The following is a 23,575-nucleotide window of genomic DNA, read 5'->3' on the forward strand; positions in this document are numbered from 1 at the left end:
CTGAGACCAAGGTGTGTGGGTTGGGGGTGGAATGGCTGTGATTAGGAAATGTGGGCTGGGGGTGGACAAACTGGTACTAAGGAATGTAGGTTGGGGGTGGACAGGCTGGGACTAGGGGGTGTGGGTTGAGGATGGACTGATTGGGACAAGGGGTGTGGGTGGACAGGCTGGGATTAGGCGGTGTGGGCTAGGGGGTGTGGGCTGGGGGTGGACAGGCTGGGATTAGGCAGTGTGGGCTAGGGGGTGTGGGCTTGTGGTGGACAGGCTGAGACTAGGGGTGTGGGCTGAGGGTGGTCTCCAGAGAAGCAGGAAGTCTGGTTTCCAGATCACAGCAAGTTCTGCTCCAGAACCCTCAGTGCTCTCAGGTGGGATTCAAGTAATTTTCTGTGGACTCTGCTGTTTGAATTATTTATGTTCTGTGATGCATGCTGTTATGTGGACTATGCTATACTAGCTCAGCTGTATGGGCTCTACTATGTGAACTCTGTGGTGCATGCTCAGCTCTGTGGGCTCTATTATGGATACTTAGCTGTATAGGCACTGCTATGTGCGCTCAACTGTATGGGCTCTGCTATGTGCGCTCAACTGTGCAGGCTCAACTGTATGGGCTCTGCTATGTGCGCTCAACTGTGCAGGCTCAACTGTGTGGGCTCTGCTATGCGAGCTCTGCAATCCGAGGTTGGTGTGATGTATGTATTACTCAACATCAGGGGTGGAAACAGTCAGCAGGGGCCCCTGTGCAAAAAGTGTACAGCTTCTCCATGTTTCTCACAGTCCTTCAGTAATCACATGGTATTACTGCATTCCCCTCTCTCAATTGCTTCAGGGTGGGACAGTTGCCACACTATGCAGAAGTATTTGCTCCTTCCAGGGGTTCAATAAGTAACACATTATAAGATTATTATATAACATGTAGGAAGGAGTCACATGACTTGAGAATGAAGTCCCACCCACACACATACACCACCTATGTGAAAAAGTGCCCCCCCCTTCCTGACCTCCACTATTCATAACATAGGTCCAACATGTGATAACCATCACATAAGAAGAAACTGGCTTAAAATCACCCCATCTTAAATAACTGAAACCCGCTGCCTTGTGTCTGACCTCACCCCCCCTCCCTCACATGACTGACAACCTTACTCCACACAGGAAAAATCTGCTGAGTCACCATGTAAATCCTCCCTAATATGTACCTTACATCAGCCTGAGTTACATCATCCCTTATCTTTATACCTCCTGTACATTATATACACATAGAGGAGATCCTGCTACACTATCTCTCCAATACACTGTGGTGAAGAAGAGATCCTCTTCAACTATCTCTATATCTACCATACAATCTACACATCGAGGATAGAAAATCCTGCTACACCATCTCTCCCATACACTGTACACATAAAGAAGAGGAGATCCTGTTCACCTACTGTATCTCTATCTGTCCCATGCAATGTACACATAGAGGAGAAGAGATCCTGCTCTCCTTTCTCTGTCTCTCTCATACACTGTATACATAAAGGTGAGGAGATTCTGCTCCCTTATCTTTCTCTTATACACTATACACATAGAGCTGAGGAGATCCTGCCCTCCTATTTTTATCTCTCCCATACACTGTACACATAGAGGTGAGGAGATCCTGCTCCTTTAACTCTATTTCTCACATATACTATACACATAGATGTGAGGAGATTTTTATGACGAGCGGGTGTGGACCCACTGTGCCAACTAACCGATTTGGCTTTGGACTAAACATGAGGGCGTTATCCTGGTGTTTCCATGGTATTCACCCTTTAACCCCTGTACAGGGATCTGGCCTTTGCTGCGGGAAACTGACCAGGCCGCCACCTACTGGAGTAATCCTGGTGTAGTTGGTGGCTGACCCATGGGGGCTGGCGACACTGGTGCAACACAACACGAGATAGGCCGGATACAGACCTTATATCGAAGTAGGCTGATTATATACGAAATCCAGGTCACAAGTCCGAGGGTCAAGGCAGGCAGAGTTCTAGCAAGTCCAGGTCACGATTCCAAGGGTCAAGGCAGGCAGAGTTCAGGCAAGTCCGGTAAACAGTTCCAAGGGTTGGTACACAGTAGATCAGACTAGCGAGCTGGGAACAAGAAAACAAACAACACTAATACTCAGGCAAGGAAGTGCAGCTAAATAGGGAGATAGCGGCCGCTGGGTGAGAGCACTGGGGTTAACTCCTGCGGTGCTGATGGAAAGTAAAAGACTATTCACAGAGGAACAGAGCGACGCCCGCGTCTGTCCAGAACAGCAATAGCTTGGGTGCCCTGGGTAGCCAACCTAACAGAGATCCTGCTCCCTATCTCTACATACACTGTACACACAGACAGAAGGAGATCATGCTACCCTAGCTCTACCTCTTCCATACACTGTACACATAGAGGAGATCCTGCTCCTCTATCTCTATTTGTCATACACTGTACACACCAAGAGGAGGAGATTTTGCTACACTATCTCTATCTCTACATACACTGTACACACAGAGAGGAGAAGATCATGCTACCCTAGCTCTACCTCTCCCATACACTGTAGACATAGATTAGAGGAGATCCTGCTCCTCTATCTCTACATACACTGTATAAACAGAGAGGAGGAGATTCTGCTACACTATCTCTACATAGACTGTACACACAGAGAGGAGGAAATCCTGCTCCTTTATCTTTACCTCTCCCATACACTGTAGACATAGAGGAGAGGAGATCTTGCTCCTTTATCTTTACCTCTCCCATACACTGTACACATAGAGGAGATCAGATCTTGCTCCCCTATCTCTATTTGTACATACACTGTACACACAGAGAGGAGATTCTGCTAAACTATATCTCTACATACACTGTACAGAGGGGAGGAGATCAAGCTCCCTAGCTCTACCTCTCCCATACACTGTAGACATAGAGGAGAGGAGATCCTGCTCCCCTATCTCTATCTCTACATACACTGTATAAACAGAGAGGAGGAGATTCTGCTACACTATCTCTACATACACTGTACACACAGAGAGGAGGAGATCCTGCTCCTTTATTTTTACCTCTCCCATACACTGTATACATAGAGGAGATCCTGCTCCTCTATCTCTATTTGTACATACACTGTACACACGGAGAGGAGGAGATTTTGCTACACTGTCTCTATCTCTACATACACTGTTCACACAGAGAGGAGGAGATCATGCTACCCTAGCTCTACCTCTTTCATACACTGTACACATAGAGGAGAGGAGATCTTGCTCCCCTATCTCTATTTGTACATACACTGTACACAGAGAGAGGAGATTCTGCTACACTATATCTCTACATACACTGTACAGAGGGGAGGAGATCATGCTACCCTAGCTCTACCTCTCTCATACACTGTAGACCTAGAGGAGAGGAGATCCCAGTCTCTATCCCCATGTACACTGTACAAACAGAGAGGAGGAGATTCTGCTTCTTTATCTTTACCTCTCCCATACACTGTACACATAGGGGAGCAGGATCCCCTCTATCTCTATTTGTACATACACTGTACACAGAGAGAGGAGGAGATACTGCTTCACTATCTCTACATTCACTGCACACACAGACAGGAGGAGATCATGCTACCCTAGCTCTACCTCTTCCATACACTGTACACATAGAGGAGAGGAGATCCTGCTCTCCTATCTTTATCTCTACATACACTGTACAAGAGAAGAGGAAATCCTGCTTCCATATCTCTATCTCCAAATACACTGTACACACAAAGGAGATCCTGCTTCCCTATCTCTATCTCTTCCGTACATTGTACAGAATAAGAAGAGGAGATCCTGCACCCCTAGCTCTACCTCTCCCATACACTGTACACATAAAGGAGAGGAGATCCTGCTCCCCTATCTCTCCCATGCACTGCACATATAGAAGAGATTCTGCTTCCATATCTGTATCTCCAAATACACTGTACACACAAAGGAGATCTTGCTTCCCTATCTCTATCTCTTCCGTACATTGTACACATAAAGGAGAGGAGATCCTGCGCCGCTATCTTTATTTCTAGCTCTCCATACACTGTACACACAGAAGAGATCCTGCTCCCCTATCTTTATATACACTGTACACATAGAGAAGAGGAGATCCTGATCCCCTGTCTATTTCCAAATACACTGTATATACAGAGAAAAGGAGATCCTGCTACCCTAGCTCTATCTCTCCTATACACTTTACATATAGAGGAGAGGAGAATCTGCTCCCATATCTCTATATCTCCCATACACTGTACACACAGAGAAAATACTGCTCCCCTATTTCTTCCTCTCCATACCCTGTACACATAGAGGAAAGGAGATCCTGCTCCCCTATCCCCGTCTCTTCAATACAATGTACACATAGAGGAAAAGAGATCCTGCTCCCCTATCTCTATCCATTGTATACACTGTACACATAGAGAAAAGGAGATCCTGCTTTCCTACATCTATCTCCAAATAGACTGTACACATAGAGAACAGGCGATCCTGATCCCCTATTTCTATCTCCCAATACACTGTATATACAGACGAGGAGATCCTGCTCCCATACACTGTACACAGAGGAGAGGAAATCCTGTTCTCCCATTTCCACATACACTATCGACACAGAGAAGAGGAGATTGTGCACCCCTTTCCCTACCTCTCCCATATACTGTACACATAGAGGAGAGGAGATCTGGTTTTGTACGAAGAAATGTTTTTCTGGTTTCAGTCATTTGTGCCTAATTCTTACAGGAACCATGGCCCCTTGACCTTCACGTGTGGTGCCTTTTACCCTGGCAATTGCTTATTGTCCTCATTGGTTTGATGTTTTTTTGTTTTTCAGGATGACGCACTTAGCAGATAATGAGGTATTCAGAGCGTACGCCACTTACGCCACCATCGTTCTTGTGAAAATGATGCTAATGAGTCTGGTAACCGCCTTCTACAGAGTCACCCGAAAGGTAAGGGTCATCACCTACACCCCACTTTTGAGGCCATCTCTCTAGAGCATGTGTAAAACTCAAGGCACGTCATTTTATGTGGCCCATGACAAGATCCGGACGTGGGACGACTGGTTCTATACTTTCCCCAGAGGACATAGTCCGCGCATGTTAGAGGGGGTGGTGCCAAAACAGGAAGCAGATGCCATCTTGTATTCTGAGCTCTGGTGCACTCCTTCACACTGCTCTGTCCAACAGCTCACACGTGGCAGCACAGCTCCGAGCACCTTGCCACCCTTCAAGTTAGGAAGCTCAGCTCTAAAGAGGTGGAAAGGAAGAAATGCCTTATAGGTACATTGGAGTCCACAGCCTCGTTAGGGTGGCTTCACATGAGCGTGAGCACAAAAACGCACTCAATAGCGTGACCTTCACTGCTCAAAAAGTTGCACTGTTGCACATGTATCTGCACATTTAACTGTACTTTTTGCTCTGCTGGGAACCATTCACATCGGAGTAATACACACGCATGCCATGATTTAAAAGACTGAGGAGCCTTAATTAGTCTCCAGCGTGTTGTTTTCACCACAAAATTGTGCAGTTCATTGCACAAATCGGTGGTATCGGGGCAAATGCGCACCGAAATAGAGAATGCTGCGTTGTTTTCACGCGCCTAAAATGCACGTCTGAATACCTCCAGGCGGTTCAATGGTGTTTAAGGATTAAGGACAAAGGGCTGTTGGAATTCTGGGCACAAGAGAAGAGGGACGAGGGGTGGTGGAGTGCTGGGTGCAGAACATAGGGCAGGGGCAATACTAGGTGCGAGACGAGGGGTGGTGGAGTGCTGGGTGCAGAATATAGGGCAGGGGCAATACTAGGTGCGAGACGAGGGGTGGTGGAGTGCTGAGTGCAGAACATAGGGCAGGGGCAATACTAGGTGCGAGACGAGGGGTGGTGGAGTGCTGGGTGCAGAACATGGGGCAGGGGCAATACTGGGTGTGAGACGAGGGGTGGTGGAGTGCTGGGTGCAGAACACGGGGCAGGGGCAATACTGGGTGTGGGAGGAGGTCAAGTTCTTTGAGGTCTGGATACATCACTGGTTTTTCGGGACTTCTGTTCAGGGAACATGGATACTAAAATGTTGAACTGGCACCTAGAGACCAGTATGTGTTTTAGAGGGACCCTGGGAACCTGTAGATGAGGTTATAGCGGGGCCCTAAGAGCCTGTAGATGAGGTTATAGCGGGGCCCTAAGAGCCTGTAGATGAGGTTATAGTGGGGCCCTAAGAGCCTGTAGATGAGGTTATAGCGGGGCCCTAAGAGCCTGTAGATGAGGTTATAGCGGGGCCCTAAGAGCCTGTAGATGAGGTTATAGCGGGGCCCTAAGAGCCTGTAGATGAGGTTATAGCGGGGCCCTAAGAGCCTGTAGATGTGGTTATAGCGGGGCCCTAAGAGCCTGTAGATGTGGTTATAGCGGGGCCCTAAGAGCCTGTAGATGAGGTTATAGCACGGCCTTAAGAGCCTGTAGATGAGGTTATAGGGGGCCCTAGGAGCCTATAGATGAGGTTACAGCAGGGCCCTAAGAGCCTGTAGATGATATTATAGCCGGACCCTAGGAGTCTATAGATGAGGTGATAGCTGGGGCCTAGGAGTCTATAGATGAGGTGATAGCAGGGCCCTAGGATTCTGTAGATGAGATTATAGTGTGGCCCTAGTAGCCATGTAGATAAGTTTATAGCAGATCCTAAAGAGTCTGTAGATGAGGTTATAGCTAGACCCTAGCAGCCTGTAGATTAGGTGATAGCTGGGACCTAGGAGTCTATAGATGAGGTGATACCATAGCATGGCCCTAAAATGTTGAATTGGCACCCAGAGACCAGTATGTGTTTTAGAGGGACCCGGGAGCCTGTAGATGAGGTTATAGCGGGGCCCTAAGAGCCTGTAGATGAGGTTATAACGGGGCCTTAGGATCCTTTAGATGAGGTCATAGCGGGGATCTAGGAGCCTGTAGATAAAGTTATTGAAGGACCCTAGAGTCAATGGTCTCCATCTGTGTAGAAAGGTGATTGACACAAGTGTATATAGTCCATTAGCCCCCCCTTCCCCCCTTCCTTCCCAGCATTCCCTGTTTATCACTGAATAAAGTTTGTGTTCGCACAAGTATTGTCAGGATGCAGTACCCGGGGCACATGCCCCTCCTGTGTACCTGTTATGAGGGACGTCAGTGACTATTAACCTCACCTGTAGCACTCTTGTTCAATGCTATACTGTTACCCACAATGCAATGCAGCATAATAAACCCAGCCATCTTCTCCCGGTTCCAGGTCTTTGCCAATCCTGAAGATGCCACAATGGTCAGCAAAGGTGGTGACCTCAAAAAATATGTCCGGACGGACCCAGCTGTGGAGCGGGTGCGCAGGTAATAATTGCCAACCCTCTGCCTGCATGGGGGGTCTGATTGTTGCTCCCCTTAACACTCCCATCCTTAGCGGAGCATCGCTGCGCCATCATCTTTTCCCATGTGGGGTGTTACTATTCCCCATCTGCACAGCAAGAGATGGAAATTTGTTTGTTGGTAATTGTGGATCGTACTTCACTGTCTGTTTCTTGGTGGCTCTGCAGCAGTGATCTGAGAGTGGCGCCTGTAGCTGTAGGTGCACTGCGGTGTGAGGCCACCGGAGGGCAGCAGTAGACCTCCCTGCAATCACTGCGCCGATGTCTCTTGTGCTTCTGAGAGTCGCTCTCCTCACCGTTGTATTCTTGCTAATATTTTCTCTCCGTACAGAACATTTATTGTATGAAAGTAACGTTACGTTAACAAAATGACGCAATCGATGTTCTCCACATCAAGGACGCCCGCACGGGCTCCAAAAGTGGTGATCGTTGCGTGAGGTAACGGCAGCGCTCCTCCAATGCGACATGTAGTATACTGCCATAATGGCGCTGCTGTATACATTGTATGTCACGCTGCTATCCTGGCGGGTGGAGTGGGTGCAGCCCGGGAAAGGAGGGAGGACGCCGAGACACGGGTATGCAAGAGACGAAAGAGCATCAATGGCCCTTGTGTCACTGGGTGGAGTCTTATTATTGGGGGGTCTGTTCCTGTTTGGGTGTTGTGATGTCACTGACGCAGACAGTCCAATGGGAGCGTCTCGCAGTGGAGTGCGGAATCTGGGTTTTGGGTGTCAGTCCTGATACAGATTTAGAGGTGGGGCTAGAGATGGAGGGAGCGGCATAAGGGCGCCAATCGTCCACATGTATCTAGGATACCCGACCGTGACTCGCAGTTATCTGCAATGAAGGTGCCACCAAGTTATCTGCAGCAGCCTTGTATCGTTAGCGCTCTGCGTCCGATAGAGAACCGCCTCCCCCTCTGCTCCTCCCCCCAGTAATGATGGCTGCTTTTCCCCTGTAGGTGTCACCTGAATGACATTGAGAACATCGTCCCGTTTGTCACTGTGGGTCTTCTCTACACGCTCAGTAATCCGGACCTGTTCTACGCTCTGCTGCATTTCCGCATCTTTGTTGCCAGCCGCGTGCTGCACACCATCGCCTACCTGGCACCTATTCCGCAACCCAGTCGTGGTCTGACCTTCTTCGTTGGATTCCTGGTCACGTTATCCATGGCATACTCTACGGTGCGCAGTCTGGCCTACATCTGAAGGCACCTCCTGATGGCGTGATGTCCGAGGAGCCCCTCACATTTGCGTCTTTAGTGAATGTTTTCTTGTTTTTTGTCTTTCCTTTTAACATTAGAAATAAAGATCAGTTGGTGTCCAAAAATGGCGCCCCTCTTGTCTAGGGTCATGTACGGTACTGCAGCTTAGCACCATTTTTCTGAATACTATGTATGTGGACAGCAGTGGGTGCTGTATCTCACACCCACCACAGTATTGTCATCAATCTTCCTGTCTATCGCAGGATTAAAAGGCCACTCTAGTGAAAACATATTTTGCCATCCCTGTCCCGCTAATCGCTGGTCAGACTCTTGAGGTCTCCTCTGTGTATTGCAGCCACTTCCCTGCAGTACAGCCCCCTGTCTGATGCTGATCAGTCACCATCTTGAGGCTGGCATTTTTTTACTTTCAGTTTCATATCAATCCCATGATGCATCAGCACACCATTAGCTAGAGGCTGTACCATTTTTGCCTGCAGGGGGTTCAGTTTAATTATCGTTACCTTCCATATTCACCTAAATAGGCTATGGACCATAAATATCCAGTCAGGAGGATGAGCTGTGATCTCCTCTATTATTCCTGTGTGATCATCATCAGTAACTATGACGGGAGTATGTTTCCCTCTAGTGGTAGATCCTTGTAACAGCATCACACAGACTGAGAAACTGACTAGAAACTGAACACATAACCAAAAGTAGATTTAAGCTGTTCAGGACTGATATCACATGACTATCTGAGGAGTCTGGGGGTCTCAGATAGAGAAGAAGAACTAATGGAGGTACCACAATACCTCTTATATATACTGGGGGTGAGAGCTACATAGTGAAGGAATCACCGGCATGACCCTTAAAGGACCCATAAACCTCCATATTCTCCTCATTCTGCATTGACAATAATGATCCTGTGTCCCTATGACAACACTCCTGGCTAGTGGACTCTAAAACATTGGCATCAACTATGGTCTACACTGATGCCTTGTAACAAACTTTTACCTGTGAGAAGTGTTAAATCTAATCAAAACAAAAGTGTGGTAATGGCTAACAAAGATACATGATGCAATAGCGAGCTTGCGAACCTCTCGGGTTCTTCTTCAGGCTAAAAATATCTTCTTTTTGTTACATCTGCAAATGACATGCCGGAGCATCATCTGCGATTATGCATGATTATAGCCCAAAAGTGCAGCAACTGAAATAAACATAAAATAAATGGGAAGTCTTTCCCTAAATACGTGACGACGAGGTAGAGGGCCCTGCCTAGCACTGCAGACTGATAGCTTCGATAGATGCGGGCCTCCACTTGTTCCTGAGACTTAAGTAACCCTATTTGGCCAACAAAATAAAGGACGAAGCAAACCCCAAAAGGAAACACAAATGAAGCACCACACTTAGCTGGTGGTGAAGTCGCAGCACATGGAGTCGTCCTCTGTTCACGTCACAGCGGAGACCATGCTGTCCACGGGAGCCACTTACTACTAGCTCAGACAGCAAGCAACTGGCAATTCACAGCACTTTAGCTCAGTATCCAGCCCAGGTAAATACTCAGCTAATTATCCACAGATGTGACTGCATCACGTCACACCTACTGAGCTAGAAGGTGCAGAACTAAATCTAAAACCTGCACCATACTTCGCTACTCCGGCAGCGATCTCAGCACTATTGCAACACTTTTCTAATTTTTTCAGCCTGAAGAAGAACCTGAGAGGTTCGCATGCTCGCTATTACATCATGTATCTTTGTTAGCCATTAAAAGGTATCAGATCTACAAGATTACGTGGTTTCTCTTGCTGGGAACAATCACAAGTGTTAGGTCAAGACGTTTTTTTAATCTTTGTATGTAAATACTGAATGCTCCCATTCACTGACAGCAAATAGGGAATTTGAAGATGGTGACTCGAAGTCTAGTAGAAAGTTGTAGAACTTGACATGCATACGGAGGCTTTAGTGCCTATAATCAGTTTCAGTAACTATCCTCCTCCTTAGTTATGTTCAGTGATCTGCCTTCTGTCCCAAGGACAAAGTTGGAGGAGACAGCAACCACTGGGTACCAGGTATGAAATAGAAATTTTCTGCACTAGACCACCAAAGTTGCTGACATTATCACCTTCTCTGGCCTAGACCAATATTTTTATAAATGATCTGGAGGAAGAATTGAGGGGAAACTGATCACATTTGCCGATGGCACAAAGCTAGGAGGGATAGCTAACACTAGGTAAGAGAGAGAGGATTCAAAAAGATCAAAAAAAGCTTGATAAGGGGTTGACGAATAACAAAATGATATAGGTACTACATGTTGATAAGAAAAATGAAAAAAAAAGCACATACAGAATGGGAGGAATTGGGCTAAGCAGCACTTGGGTATACTAATAGATCATAGACTGAACAATGTGAGTCAACAATGTGATGCAGCAGCAAAAAAGGCAAACCCAATTCTGGCATGTATTAAGAAAAGTATAGAGTCTAGATCACTTGAGGCAATTATCCCCCTCTACTCTTACTTGGTCAGACCTCATCTGGAATACTGTGTCCAGTTCTGGGGACCCCCAATTTGAAAAAGATATAGACAAACTGGAGCAAGTTCAGAGAAGAGTTACCAGGATGGTGAGCGGTCTGCAAATCATGTCCTATGAGGAACGGTTAAAGGATCTGGGAATGTTTAGCTTGCAGAAGAGAAGGCCCGAGAGGAGATTTAATAGCTGTCTACAAATATCTGAAGGGCTGTCACAGTACAGAAGGATCAGCCCTATTGTCATATGTACAAGGAAAGACTAAAAGCAATGGAATTAAACTGAAAGGGGGGAGACACAGATTAGATATTAGACAGAGAGGGGGATCAATGAGTGGAACAGGTTACCACAGGAGGTGGTGAGTTCTCCTTCAATGGAAGTTTTCAGAGGCTGGACAGACATCTCTCTGAGATGATTTAGTGATCCTGCACTGAGCAGGGGGTTGGACCCGATGACCCTGCAGGTCCCGATGATACTGGAGGACCCTTCCAACTCCACCATTCTAGGATTCACTACCTTATAACCTTATTAACCCCTTCTTCTCTAGACCACCACGGATGCTGACTTTAACCCCTTGTCTTAAACCTAGTGATTCATATGTACAAAGAACAATTCAAAGACTTATCATGTGACCATTTGCTAGATGTCATGCTCTGTAATATGGCTGCTGATGGAGCTGCACGATTTCGGTCACACAGAGAGTCTGTGGGCAATGAGGCGGCATCACAGATCTGTACATTAAGACTGTGCACAGTAGGCCACCGCATACCAGGCACAACAATCACCATCTTTGCCGGTTGAGCCACTTGTCTGCTGTAATCCATGGTTTGGGGTCGGGTGAAGGACTCTGTGCTGGTGTTCTTGCACATTTGCTGTGTCCTGTATGTACCCTATATGCCCCCCATAGTGGCCGGCCTCTGCTAGGGAGTCTTTACCTTGTTCTTCCTGTCTCAGCGCATGTCCTATGTACAGTATATGTCCTATATATACCCTATATGACCTCCAGAGTGGCCAGCACATTCCCAGAGGATCATGCAGCTGCGGAGGCTCTCAGCCGTCTCCAGGGTGTCTTTACCTCCTCACATGGATATAATTAGAGAAGATGGAATCTTAAGCACTTAATAAACATCTGATAATGATAATGGCGCAGCTCCTGAGCGAGTTCCTTCAAGTGCCTTTAATTTCAGGTTGACAAGTGGCGCTGATTCTGATGGATTCTGGATGGTTCTCCTGGAGAAGTGCGGTGATTAGCGCCTCCTCAGACCTGTTTAGGCCTCATCTCTGAAGGACTCGCTCGCTGCATTCGTTAACGCTCTTACTTCTTCCTTGTAATTGTTCAGATTTCCCCTTGAAGCCACAACGTCTCCTGAGAACGATGAAGAATTCACGCTGACGTGCAGAATCTCCCTCGTTGTGGATGCTGCTGAATGCAGCGATGAAAGCAAATATTGTACCTGCAGAAAACCTGGGAATTCCTCGCACCCTCCATGGACACGGATCACTGCATTTAGGGGTCAATCGCTGCATAGTCCTCCAAGTGTAACCGGAGCAGGTACACCCCTGGTATTATCCCTGGTATTTCACAGCATCCAACACCCCGGGGTGCTTCATAGAGGTGGTGGCACATGGGTCAAGGGAAGTGCAAAAGGTCCTGTGCTGGGTTGGGGCTCATGAAGGCTAATCCAGAACTGAGGAGTCCAGTAGAGACGTTCTGCTTATATCAGAGCTGGATCAGCAACTTCTCATTTCATACAACTTTGAAATCTTCTTGTGCAGAACTTATTGGAAAACCCAATTAAGTGACAGTGGATGTGAATCCCTGATAAGGTCCTTGCCCCTCCAGGAGCCGCCGTCAGCGCTGCAGCCTGAGACCTGCGCAATTCCTCGCAGGCTCTGTTCTGCAGTTGATTATGTGAGACGTTCACTGAACAACCCCATTATTAGCCCTCCATCTGGTAGCACTTTGGAACCTCCTTCCTTGGCCCTTCAGAACTGCAGCAATTTGTCATAGCTTAAATTCCATAAGGTGATGGCATCGCTCTGCAGGAATATCAGCCCCAGTGGACAGGAAGCTTCTTGTAGTTGCAGTAGATTAAGTAGAGGTGCTGATGTACCAGGGGGATGGGATGTTTTTTCCGATCTATCGGAACCTTCGGCAACTGTCTTCTAAATGGTTCCGACCATAATGAGCAACAAGTGTGCAGCATCCTGGTGCTCTACGCATCCCAGAGCTCTACACATCCAGGAGTTCTACACATTTCGGAGCTCTACACATGCACGGAGCTCTACACATTCTGGAGCTCTACACATGCACAAAGCTCTACTTGTCCTGAAGCTCTGCACATGCACAAAGCTCTACACATCCTGGAGCTCCACACATTCACGCAGCTCTGCACATCCCGGAGCCCTAGACATCCTGGAGCTCTACACATCCTTGAGCGCAACACATCCCGGAGCACTACATATGCCGGAGCTCTACGTATCCCAGAGCTCTACACATCCCGAAGCTCTACACAGCTCGAAGCTCTATACATCCTGGAGCTCTACACTTGCACACAGCCGAGAGCTCTAGACATCCTGAAGCTCTACACATCCAGGAGCTCTACACTAGCATAGAGGTCTACACATCTCGGAGCTCTACACATCTCAGAACTCACACTGCATGGAGATCCACAATACAATACACATAGCTCTACAGATGTATGGAGCTTTGCACATCCCAGAGCTTTAGACATCCCGAGGCTTTACACATGCATGAAGCTCTACACATCCCAAAGCTCTACTTATCCTGGAGCTCTATACGTGCTGAAGTTCTTCAGAGCCTGGAGCTCTACACATGTACATTGGGGGAAAAAAGTATTTAGTCAGATACCAATTGTACAAGTTCTCCCACTTAAAAAGATGAGAGAGGCCTGTAATTGACATCATAGGTAGAACTCAACTATGAGAGACAACATGAGAAAACACATCCAGAAAATCACAGTGTCTGATTTTTAAGGAATTTATTTGCAAATTATGGTGCAAAATAAGTATTTGGTCACCTACAAACAAGCAAGATTTCTGGGTCTCACAGACCTGTAACTTCTTCTTTAAGAGGCTCCTCTGTCCTCCACTCATTACCTGTAGTAATGGCACCTGTTTGAACTTATCAGTATAAAAGACACCTGTCCACAACCTCAGGCAGTCACACTCCAAACTCCACTATGGTGAAGACCAAAGAGCTGTCGAAGGACACCAGAAACAAAATTGTAGCCCTGCACCAGACTCGGAAGATTGAATCTGCAATAGGCAAGCAGCTTGGTGTGAAAAAATCAACTGTGGGAGTAATAATTAGAAAATGGAAGAGATACAAGACCACTGATAATCTCCCTCGATCTGGGGCTCCACGCAAGATCTCACCCTGTGGGGTCAAAATGACCACAAGAACGGTGAGCAAAAATCCCAGAACCACACGGGGGAACCTAGTGAATGACCTGTATAGAGCTGGGACCAACGTAACAAAGGCTACCATACTACGCCGTGACACACTACGCCGTCAGGGACTGAGATCCTGCAGTGCCAGACGTGTCCCCCTGCTTAAGCCAGTACACGTCCGGGGCCGACAGAAGTTTGCTAGAGAGCATTTGGATGATCCAGAGGAATAATGGGAAAATGTCATATGGTCAGATGAAACCAAAGTAGAACTGTTTGGCAGAAACACAACTCGTCGTGTTTATAGGAGAAAGAATGCTGAGCTGCATCCAAAGAACACCATACCTACTGTGAAGCATGGGGGTGGCAACATCATGCTTTGGGGCTGTTTCTCTGCTAAGGGACCAGGACGACTGATCCGTATACATGAAAGAATGAATAGGGCCATGTATCGTGAGATTTTGAGTGCAAACCTTCTTCCATCAGCAAGGGCACTGAAGATTAAATGTGTCTGGGTCTTTTAGCATGACAATGAACCCAAGCACACTGCCAGGGCAATGAAGGAGGGGCTTCATAAGAAGCATTTCAGGGTCCTGGAGTGGCCTAGCTAGTCTCCGGATTTCAAACCTATAGAAAACCTTTGGAATGAGTTGAAAGTCCGTGTTGCCCAGTGATAGCTCAAAACATCACTGCTTTTGAGGAGATCTGCATGGAGTAATGGGCCAACATACCAGCAACAGTGTGTGCCAACCTTGTAAGGACTTACAGAAAATGTCTGACCTCTGTCATTGCCAATAAAGGATATATAACAAAGTATTGAGATGAACTTTTGTTATTGACCAAATACTTATTTTCCACCATAATTTGCAAATAAATTTGTTAAAAATCAGACAATGTGATTTTCTGGATGTGTTTTCTCATGTTGTCTCTCCTAGTTGAGGTCTACCTATGATGTCAATTACAAGCCTCTCTCATCTTTTTAAGTGGGAGAACTTATACAATTGGTATCTGACTAAATACTTTTTCCCCCACTGTACGCAGCTCTACACATCCTGAAGCTCTAGACAACCCAAAGCTCTAGACATCCCAAAGCACTATATATGCAAGAAGCTTTGCACATCTCGGAGCCCTATACATCCCAGAGCTCTACACATGCACAGAACTCTACACAGCCTGGCGCTCTAGACACCCCAGAGCTCTACACATCCATGGAGCTCTACACATACTGGAGCTCTATACATGCTGGAGCTCAACACATGCACAGAAATCTACACATTCTGGAGCTCTACACATGCACGAAGTTGTACATATCCTAAATGTCTGCACATTCTGGAACTCTACACGTTCATGCTACTCTGCACATCCCGGAGCTCTAGACATCCTTAAGCTCTACACATCCCAGGGCTCTATACATCCCAGAGCTCTACACATCCCGGAGCACTACATATACTGGAGCTCTACACTTCATTGAGCTCTACACTGCATGGAGCCCTACACATGCATAGAGCTCTACACATCCCAGGGCTCTACATATACCGGAGCTCTACACATCCCAGGGCTCTATACATCCCAGAGCTCTACACATCCCAGAGCACTACATATACTGGAGCTCTACACTTCATTGAGCTCTACACTGCATGGAGCCCTACACATGCATAGAGCTCTACACATCCCAGGGCTCTACATATACCGGAGCTCTACACATCCCGGAGCACTACATATACTGGAGCTCTACACTTCATTGAGCTCTACACTGCATGGAGCCCTACACATGCATAGAGCTCTACACATCCCAGGGCTCTACATATACCGGAGCTCTACACATCCCAGGGCTCTATACATCCCAGAGCTCTACACATCCCAGAGCACTACATATACTGGAGCTCTACACTTCATTGAGCTCTACACTGCATGGAGCCCTACACATGCATAGAGCTCTACACATCCCAGGGCTCTACATATACCGGAGCTCTACACATCCCAGAGCTCTACACATCCTGCAGCTCTATTCATGCATGGAGCTCCAAACGTGCATAGAGCTCTACACATCCCAAAGCTCTATACACCTGAAAGCTCTATACATCCTGGATCTCTGCACATGCACAAAGCTCTACATATCCTGGAGCCCTACACGTGCACACAGCTCTTCACCTCCCAGAGCGCTAGACATCCTGAAGCTCTACATATCCTGGAGCTCTACACTGCATGGAGCGCTACACATCCCTGAGTGCTACACAATCTGGAGCTCTACACATCCCAGAGCTATACACACCTCGAAGCTCTACACATGCACGGAGCTCTACACATTCCGAAGCTCTACACATCCCGGAACTCTACACTTCCCAGAGCTCTACACATCCTTGAGCTGTAGACATCGCAGAGCTCTGGACATCGTAGAGCTCTGGACATCGTAGAGCTCTACATGTCCCAGAACTCTACAAATCCCTGAGGTTTAAACATACCAAAGCTCTACACATCCTGAAGCTCTACACATCCTGGAGATCTACACATGCACGGAACTCTGCACACTCCGGAGCTCTACACATGCACAGAGCTCTATACATCCCAAAGCTCTACACATCCACACAGCTCTGCACATCCCAAAGCACTACACATCCCGGAGCACTACATATCCTAGAGCTCTACACGGCATGGAGCTCTACATATGCATGGAGCTCTACACATCCCAGAGCTATACACATCCCGGAGCTATACACGTGCACGGAGCTCTACACATGAATGAAGCTCTACACATCATGAAGCTCTGTACATCCCAAAGCTTTACACTTGCATGAAGCTTTACACATTCCCGCGCTCTATACATCCCTGAGTTCTAGACATCCCAGAACTCTTCACATCTCAAAGCTCTATACATTCTGAAGCTCTACACATCCTGGAGTTCTACACATCCCTGAGCTATACGTGTCCCAGAGGTCTACACATCCTGGAGTTCTACACATGCACGAAGCACTACAAATGCACAGAGCTCTACACATTCCAGAGCTCTACACATATTAGAGCTCTACATAACCCAAAGATCTATGCATGTATGGAGCTCTATGCATCCCAGAACTCTACACATGCACAAAGCTTTACACATCCTCTAGCTTTACACATCCAAGTAGCTCTGCACATCCCAGATCTCTAGACATCCTGAAGCTCTACACATGTATGAAGCACTACACATTCCGGAGTTCCACGCATTCCGGAGCACTTCATATCCTGCAGCTCTACACTGCATGGAGCTCTACATATCCCGGAGCTCTACACATGCATGGAGCTCTATATACCTCAAAGCTCTATGCATCCTGGATCTCTGCGGATGCACAAAGCTCTACGTATCCTGGAGCTGTACACATGCAGACAGCTCTTCACATCCCAGAGCTCTAGACACTTCTAAGCTCTACACATGCATGAAGCTCTACAGATCCTGGAGCTGTACATATTCCCAGGCTCTACACATCCCGAAGCTACACACATCATGGAGCTCTAGACATCCCAGAGCTCTAGACATCCTAGTGCTCTACACATGCATGGAGCTCTACTCATCCCAGAGCTCTATGCAATCCGGAGCTCTACACAACCCAGAGCTCTACACATCGTGAAGTTCTAACACATTGTAAAGCTCTTCACATCTTGAAGCTCTATACATCCTGGAGCTCTACACATTCCAGAGCTCTACACATCCTTGAGCTCTAGACATCACAGAGCTCTAAACATCGAGTAGCGCTACACATCCTGGAACTCTACACATTCGGAGCTCTAAACATGGTGGAGCTCTACACATCCTGAAGCACTACACAACCCAAAGTTCTACACATGCCTGTAGCTTTACACATCCCGGAGCTTTACACATGCATGGAAATTTATACATTCCGGAGCTCTACATATCCTGAAGCTCTACACATCCCGGAGCTCTACACATGCACGGAGCTGTATACATCCTGGAGCTCTACACATCCCGGAGCTCTACACATGCACGGAGCTCTATGCATGCAGGAGCTCTACACATCCTGAAGCTCTACACATCATGGAAGCTGTACTACACATCATGGAAGCTCTACACACCCCAGAGCTCTACACATCCTGGAGCTCTACACATGCACGGAAGCCTTCCCATAACTATACACTTCTCGTGGATTTACTTTAAATTTCTTGGAATCACCCAGAACAACAACTTTGTTAAATGTGCAACAGCCTCATCGGGTTATTGGGGTTGCAGCTTTACCGCAATTTCACGTGTAAATATGCAATATCACTTATTACTGGTCCTGCCATGGATTATCCACCAGGTTCAGTGCTCCACAGCCCTTCTTTTGTAGCACTCAATATCGAGCCACGGCTTTCACACTGACAGTCCAGCAGCATTCCACCTTCAACACCGCCACCTTGGTGTTGGAAAACAACGGGGAGACTCCCTCTCTACCTGCACACCGTGGGGTCATCTTCTCCCTTTGATTTGGCTGCTCCTTCATTCACTGCAGCAGGCCTTTTCTTTGCCTGCTCAGCACCCGTTCACAGACCTTTAATGAAGGCTGCTCTCTAATTGTGGCTCTTGATCGCGGCTCCCTAGTATGGGGATATGGCGTTGCAGCTGATCTCCCTATTGGCGCGGCCCTGCGACTTTAAGTAGCTCCTCTCTGCACTCTTGCAGGATAGATGAGACTGCTCTGTGGTTTTCACCATACTTCTTGGTGGCCTCTGCCACTTCAACAGATGGATTGAACACCATTCTGTTCTGCTCCTTTTCTACTGCATCACTTTCTGGAAAGTTCTGAGACTTCCCTTTATTAGCCCAGTCTCTCAGCCAGTCAGTTTAGAGCTTAATATCCTGGCAACTCACTAAACAGGGCAGCGCTGAATTAACCTCTTAATAATGCGGCCCTTTTTTGTTTTTGTCTTTTCCTCATAATTAAAAAAAAATCCTAACTCTTATTTATCCGTCGTCGTCTGAGAGCGTGTTGTTGTTTTTTGCGGGACGAGGTATGTTTTTCAGCAGTACTACGTAATGTACCATACAATGTACTGAAAAGCTTTTAAAAAACTGTAAGTAGAGTAAAATGCTAAAATTAATGCAATTCTGACGTCATTGGGGGGGGGGGGGTCTTGTTTTCATGGCATACAAACTGCAGCAATAATGACCTGATAACCTAACTTTGTGTTAATTTTTCATCGGGCATTTAAATGGCGCTGTCAGATTTAACAGCAGCATTTAAAGGGTTAACAGTCACAATCAGCCAGCACCTACTGTGTGTGAATGGGATCGACTCCATACAGACCCTGTGGTCCCAGGATGTAATGAAGCGTGGAGCATGAAGGGGTTAAATCAGGTGGCCAGCCTGGAAGGTCCTGCAGATACATATATACGCTTCTGCTAGGCTTAGCCCCTTATACTGACATATTCTGACCAGTTGACAGGAAGGGGTCATCGATTAGTGCTGCTTGTGCAAAATTTTGCCCTCCCATAAGCAACAGAATCTGGACTCCAGTGACCTGGAGATGTTTTTCTGCTGCTCAGTGATACAAGTTTTGCACTCTTTTGCCCGCTAGAGTCTCGTCTTTCTGTTTCTTGTAGGATTCATTTACACCGGTGGTCCAGGGGCGTAATTAAGGGCCATGTTCTTCATCAGACAAGAAGACAGCTGAGACCTGATGTCCATCCTGAAGCTCTGCAGGTCGCACTAGTCCAGGTTACATCCTGCAAGACGCCTTCTAGATCCCATATCATCGTGCCCATTGGGGTTCTCTGCAGGTAAAGTGGCCCTATGTGCAGCAGAGCGTCAGGTGTGATTACTTCCTACCATAAGGACGGCTCCTGCTGCGGCTCTTCCTGGGCTCTGTGGGGTCTCCTGGGACTTTGCATTAAGGACCACGAGTGGCTGAGATGTGACATGAAGTTGTACCAATGTAGATTGCTCTCCGCAGGTGCCGGCGGCAGGTGCTGAAGTGTGAGCAGCAGATACGGTGTCATCACAGCTTCCGACAATCGGGATGATTGCGCTCTTCAGCCTTTTGGATGAAGCTGCTGCTGTGAAGGAGACGTTCTCCTGCCAAGATCTCTTCGTCACCCCTCACACTTCTTGTCATATCATCTTTAGGGACAGAATTGCTTAAAACTCCGCCGCCACCATCACTTCTTCACAACTTCTGCTGCGCTCCACACATTCCTGTCATCAGTCAGCGGCCGGCAATCCATGAAATACAAGATGTTTTCACACAGTGCTGAGACTTGTGCTCAATGACGAGATCACCAAGGGTGTATATATGGGGGTACAGAGAAAGTAGTCAGTGGAGTAGCTAAGGGGGTATAGAGGGAGCTGTCAGGGGTGTAGCTATAGTGAGTGTAGAGGGAGCAGTTAGGAGTGTAGCTATAGAGGGTGTAGGCGGAGTAGTCAGAGGTGTAGCTGTAGGGCAGTGATAGTGAACCTTTCAGAGACCGAGTGCCCAAACTGCAACCCAAAACCCACTTATTTATCGCAAAGTGCCAACATGTCACAGGGCAGGGCTTATCACAACGTATGATTTTTACCTCCGTCATTCTTAAAAGGATAAGGCTGTTTCAAAATAAACCGGGTGAAGATTTTGACTGCTTTTGGATGCGGAAATGCTGTGGAATTTAACACGGGCATTTCCGCTGAGGACATTCTGCAGCATTTCCGCCTCGTGTAAACATATCCCAGCAGTGATAGTGACCCCCCCCCCAGAGCGGCCCAAGCGGTAATAGTGACCCCCCCCCCCCCAGAGCGGCCCCAGCGGTAATAGTGACCCCCCCCTCCCCAGAGCGGCTGCAGTGGTAATAGTTACCCCCCCAACCAAAGCAGCCCCAGCGGTAATAGTAACCCTCCTCTCAGAGCGGCCCCAGCGGTAATAGTGACACCCCCAGAGCTGCCCCAGCGGTAATAGTGACCCCCCAGAGCGGCCCCAGCAGTAATAGTTACCCTCCCAACCAGAGCGGCTACAGTGTTAATAGCTACCCCTGCCCCCCGAGACCCATATACTTACCCCCCCTCCTCTGCTCGACACTGCTGCTGGCGCTGATCCCAGGTGCACACTGTGACGTCAGTGTGCTGCCAGACACCTCCTTTCCCTGTTCTCGCAAAACCAAGTAGAAGATGCCAGGATCAGCGCCCCTAGCAGTGCTGCTGAGTGAATACTATCAGAGGAGCCGCGGCCCCTGCCAGTATTCACTAACGTGGTGAGCCCCCAATGGCAGCGCGTGCCAGCAGGGAGGGCTCTGCGTGCCGCCTCTGGCACACGTGCCATAGGTTCGCCACTAATGTTATAGGAGATACAGAGGAAGAAGTCGGGGCTGTAGCCATAGCAGGTTTGGTGGTTGAAGTCAGGGAGTGTAGCTATAGGGGTTGTAGAAGTAGTCATTTGGGGGGTAGCTAAGGTGTGGCTCCAGAAAGAAACAGCTGATAATTAGAGATGAGCGAACGTACTCGTCCGAGCTTGATACTCGTTCGAGTATTAGCGTGTTCGAGATGCTCGTTACTTGTAACGAGTACCACGCGATGTTCGAGTTACTTTCACTTTCGTCTCTGAGACGTTAGTGCGCTTTTCTGGCCAATTGAAAGACAGGGAAGGCATTACAACTTCCCCCTGCGTCGTTCAAGCCCTATACCACCCCCCTGCTGTGAGTGGCTGGGGAGATCAGGTGTCACCCGAGTATAAAAATCGGCCCCTCCCGCGGCTCGCCTCAGATGCGTTGTGAGATAGCTGAGGGACAGTGCTATAGTGTTGGAGCTGCTGTAGGGAGAGCGTTAGGAGTTAGTGTAGGCTTCAAGAACCCCAACGGTCCTTCTTAGGGCCACATCTAACAGTGTGCAGTAGTGTGGAGGCTGCTTTTAGCAGTGTTGCACATGTTTTTTTTTTGCTATATCGGCCGTGCAGAGCATTGCGCCCTGCAGTAATACTACAGGGACAGAAGTGGTGGTTAGGCAGGGAGAGTGTTAGGAGTTAGTGTAGGCTTCAAGAACCCCAACGGTCCTTCTTAGGGCCACATCTAACAGTGTGCAGTAGTGTGGAGGCTGCTTTTAGCAGTGTTGCACATTTTTTTTTTTTTTGCTATATCGGCCGTGCAGAGCATTGCGCCCTGCAGTAATACTACAGGGATAGAATTGTGTAGGCAGGGCCAGAAGACATATATTATCGATTGAATATACTCAGTGGTCCTTTAGAAAAAAATATTTGAAAAAAAACTATTTGGCCTGCCTGTCACTCTGCTCAGTGTTCTGGGTCTGTGTCTGCTGCGGGTTGTAGTTCTCAAAATAAATACGCAGCCAGCTAAGTGTTACAGCAGGCTTGCGCAAAATTATTTCCTGGCTCTGAAATCACCGCTCTGTTGCACTTAATAACAGTGCAACACTGCAGTTCCGTGACACACACATCAGGGACAGAATTGTGTAGGCAGGGCCAGAAGACATATATAGATTGAATATACGCAGTGGTCCTTTTGAAAAAAATATTTGAAAAAAAACTATTTGGCCTGCCTGTCACTCTGCTCAGTGTTCTGGGTCTGTGTCTGCTGGGGGTAGTAGTTCTCCAAATAAATACGCAGCCAGCTAAGTGTTACAGCAGGCTTGCGCAAAATTATTTCCTGGCGTTCCGTAAGCGAACTCAGCCTACAACCACAGGCCAATAAGCGGCACATTAAATTACAGTGTTGTGTTTCTGCATTCCTGGTAATACAACATGCTGAGGAGTAAGGGTAGGCCTAGAGGACGTGGGCGCGGCCGAGGACGCGGAGGCCCTAGTCCGGGTGTGGGCACAGGCCGAGCTCCTGATCCAGGTGTATCGCAGCCGACTGCTGCGGGATTAGGAGAGAGGCACGTTTCTGGCGTCCCCACATTCATAGCACATTTAATGGGTCCACGCGGTAGACCCTTATTAGAAAATGAGCAGTGTGAGCAGGTCCTGTCGTGGATGGCAGAAAGTGCTTCCAGCAACCTATCGTCCACCCAGAGTTCTGCGCCGTCCACTGCTGCAACTCAGAATCCTCTGGCTGCTGCTCCTCCTTCCTCCCAGCCTCCTCACTCCATGAAAATGAGACATTCTGAGG

The 23,575-nt window shown here is 47.7% G+C and overlaps 1 protein-coding gene across 1 annotated transcript; it reads left to right on the plus strand.

Moving 5' to 3' along the window:
- The first annotated feature begins 207 nt into the window (after positions 1–207).
- On the plus strand, positions 208–8,706 carry MGST1 (microsomal glutathione S-transferase 1). The gene is made up of 4 exons (XM_066590726.1): positions 208–365; positions 4,831–4,948; positions 7,248–7,342; positions 8,339–8,706. The coding sequence occupies exons 2-4, from the start codon at positions 4,832–4,834 to the stop codon at positions 8,583–8,585; spliced, it is 459 nt and encodes a 152-aa protein (XP_066446823.1). The 5' UTR covers positions 208–365; position 4,831; the 3' UTR covers positions 8,586–8,706.
- The last annotated feature ends 14,869 nt before the right edge of the window (positions 8,707–23,575 follow it).

This window comes from Eleutherodactylus coqui, chromosome 2, assembly GCF_035609145.1.
Source record: "Eleutherodactylus coqui strain aEleCoq1 chromosome 2, aEleCoq1.hap1, whole genome shotgun sequence".
NCBI lineage: Eukaryota > Metazoa > Chordata > Amphibia > Anura > Eleutherodactylidae > Eleutherodactylus > Eleutherodactylus coqui.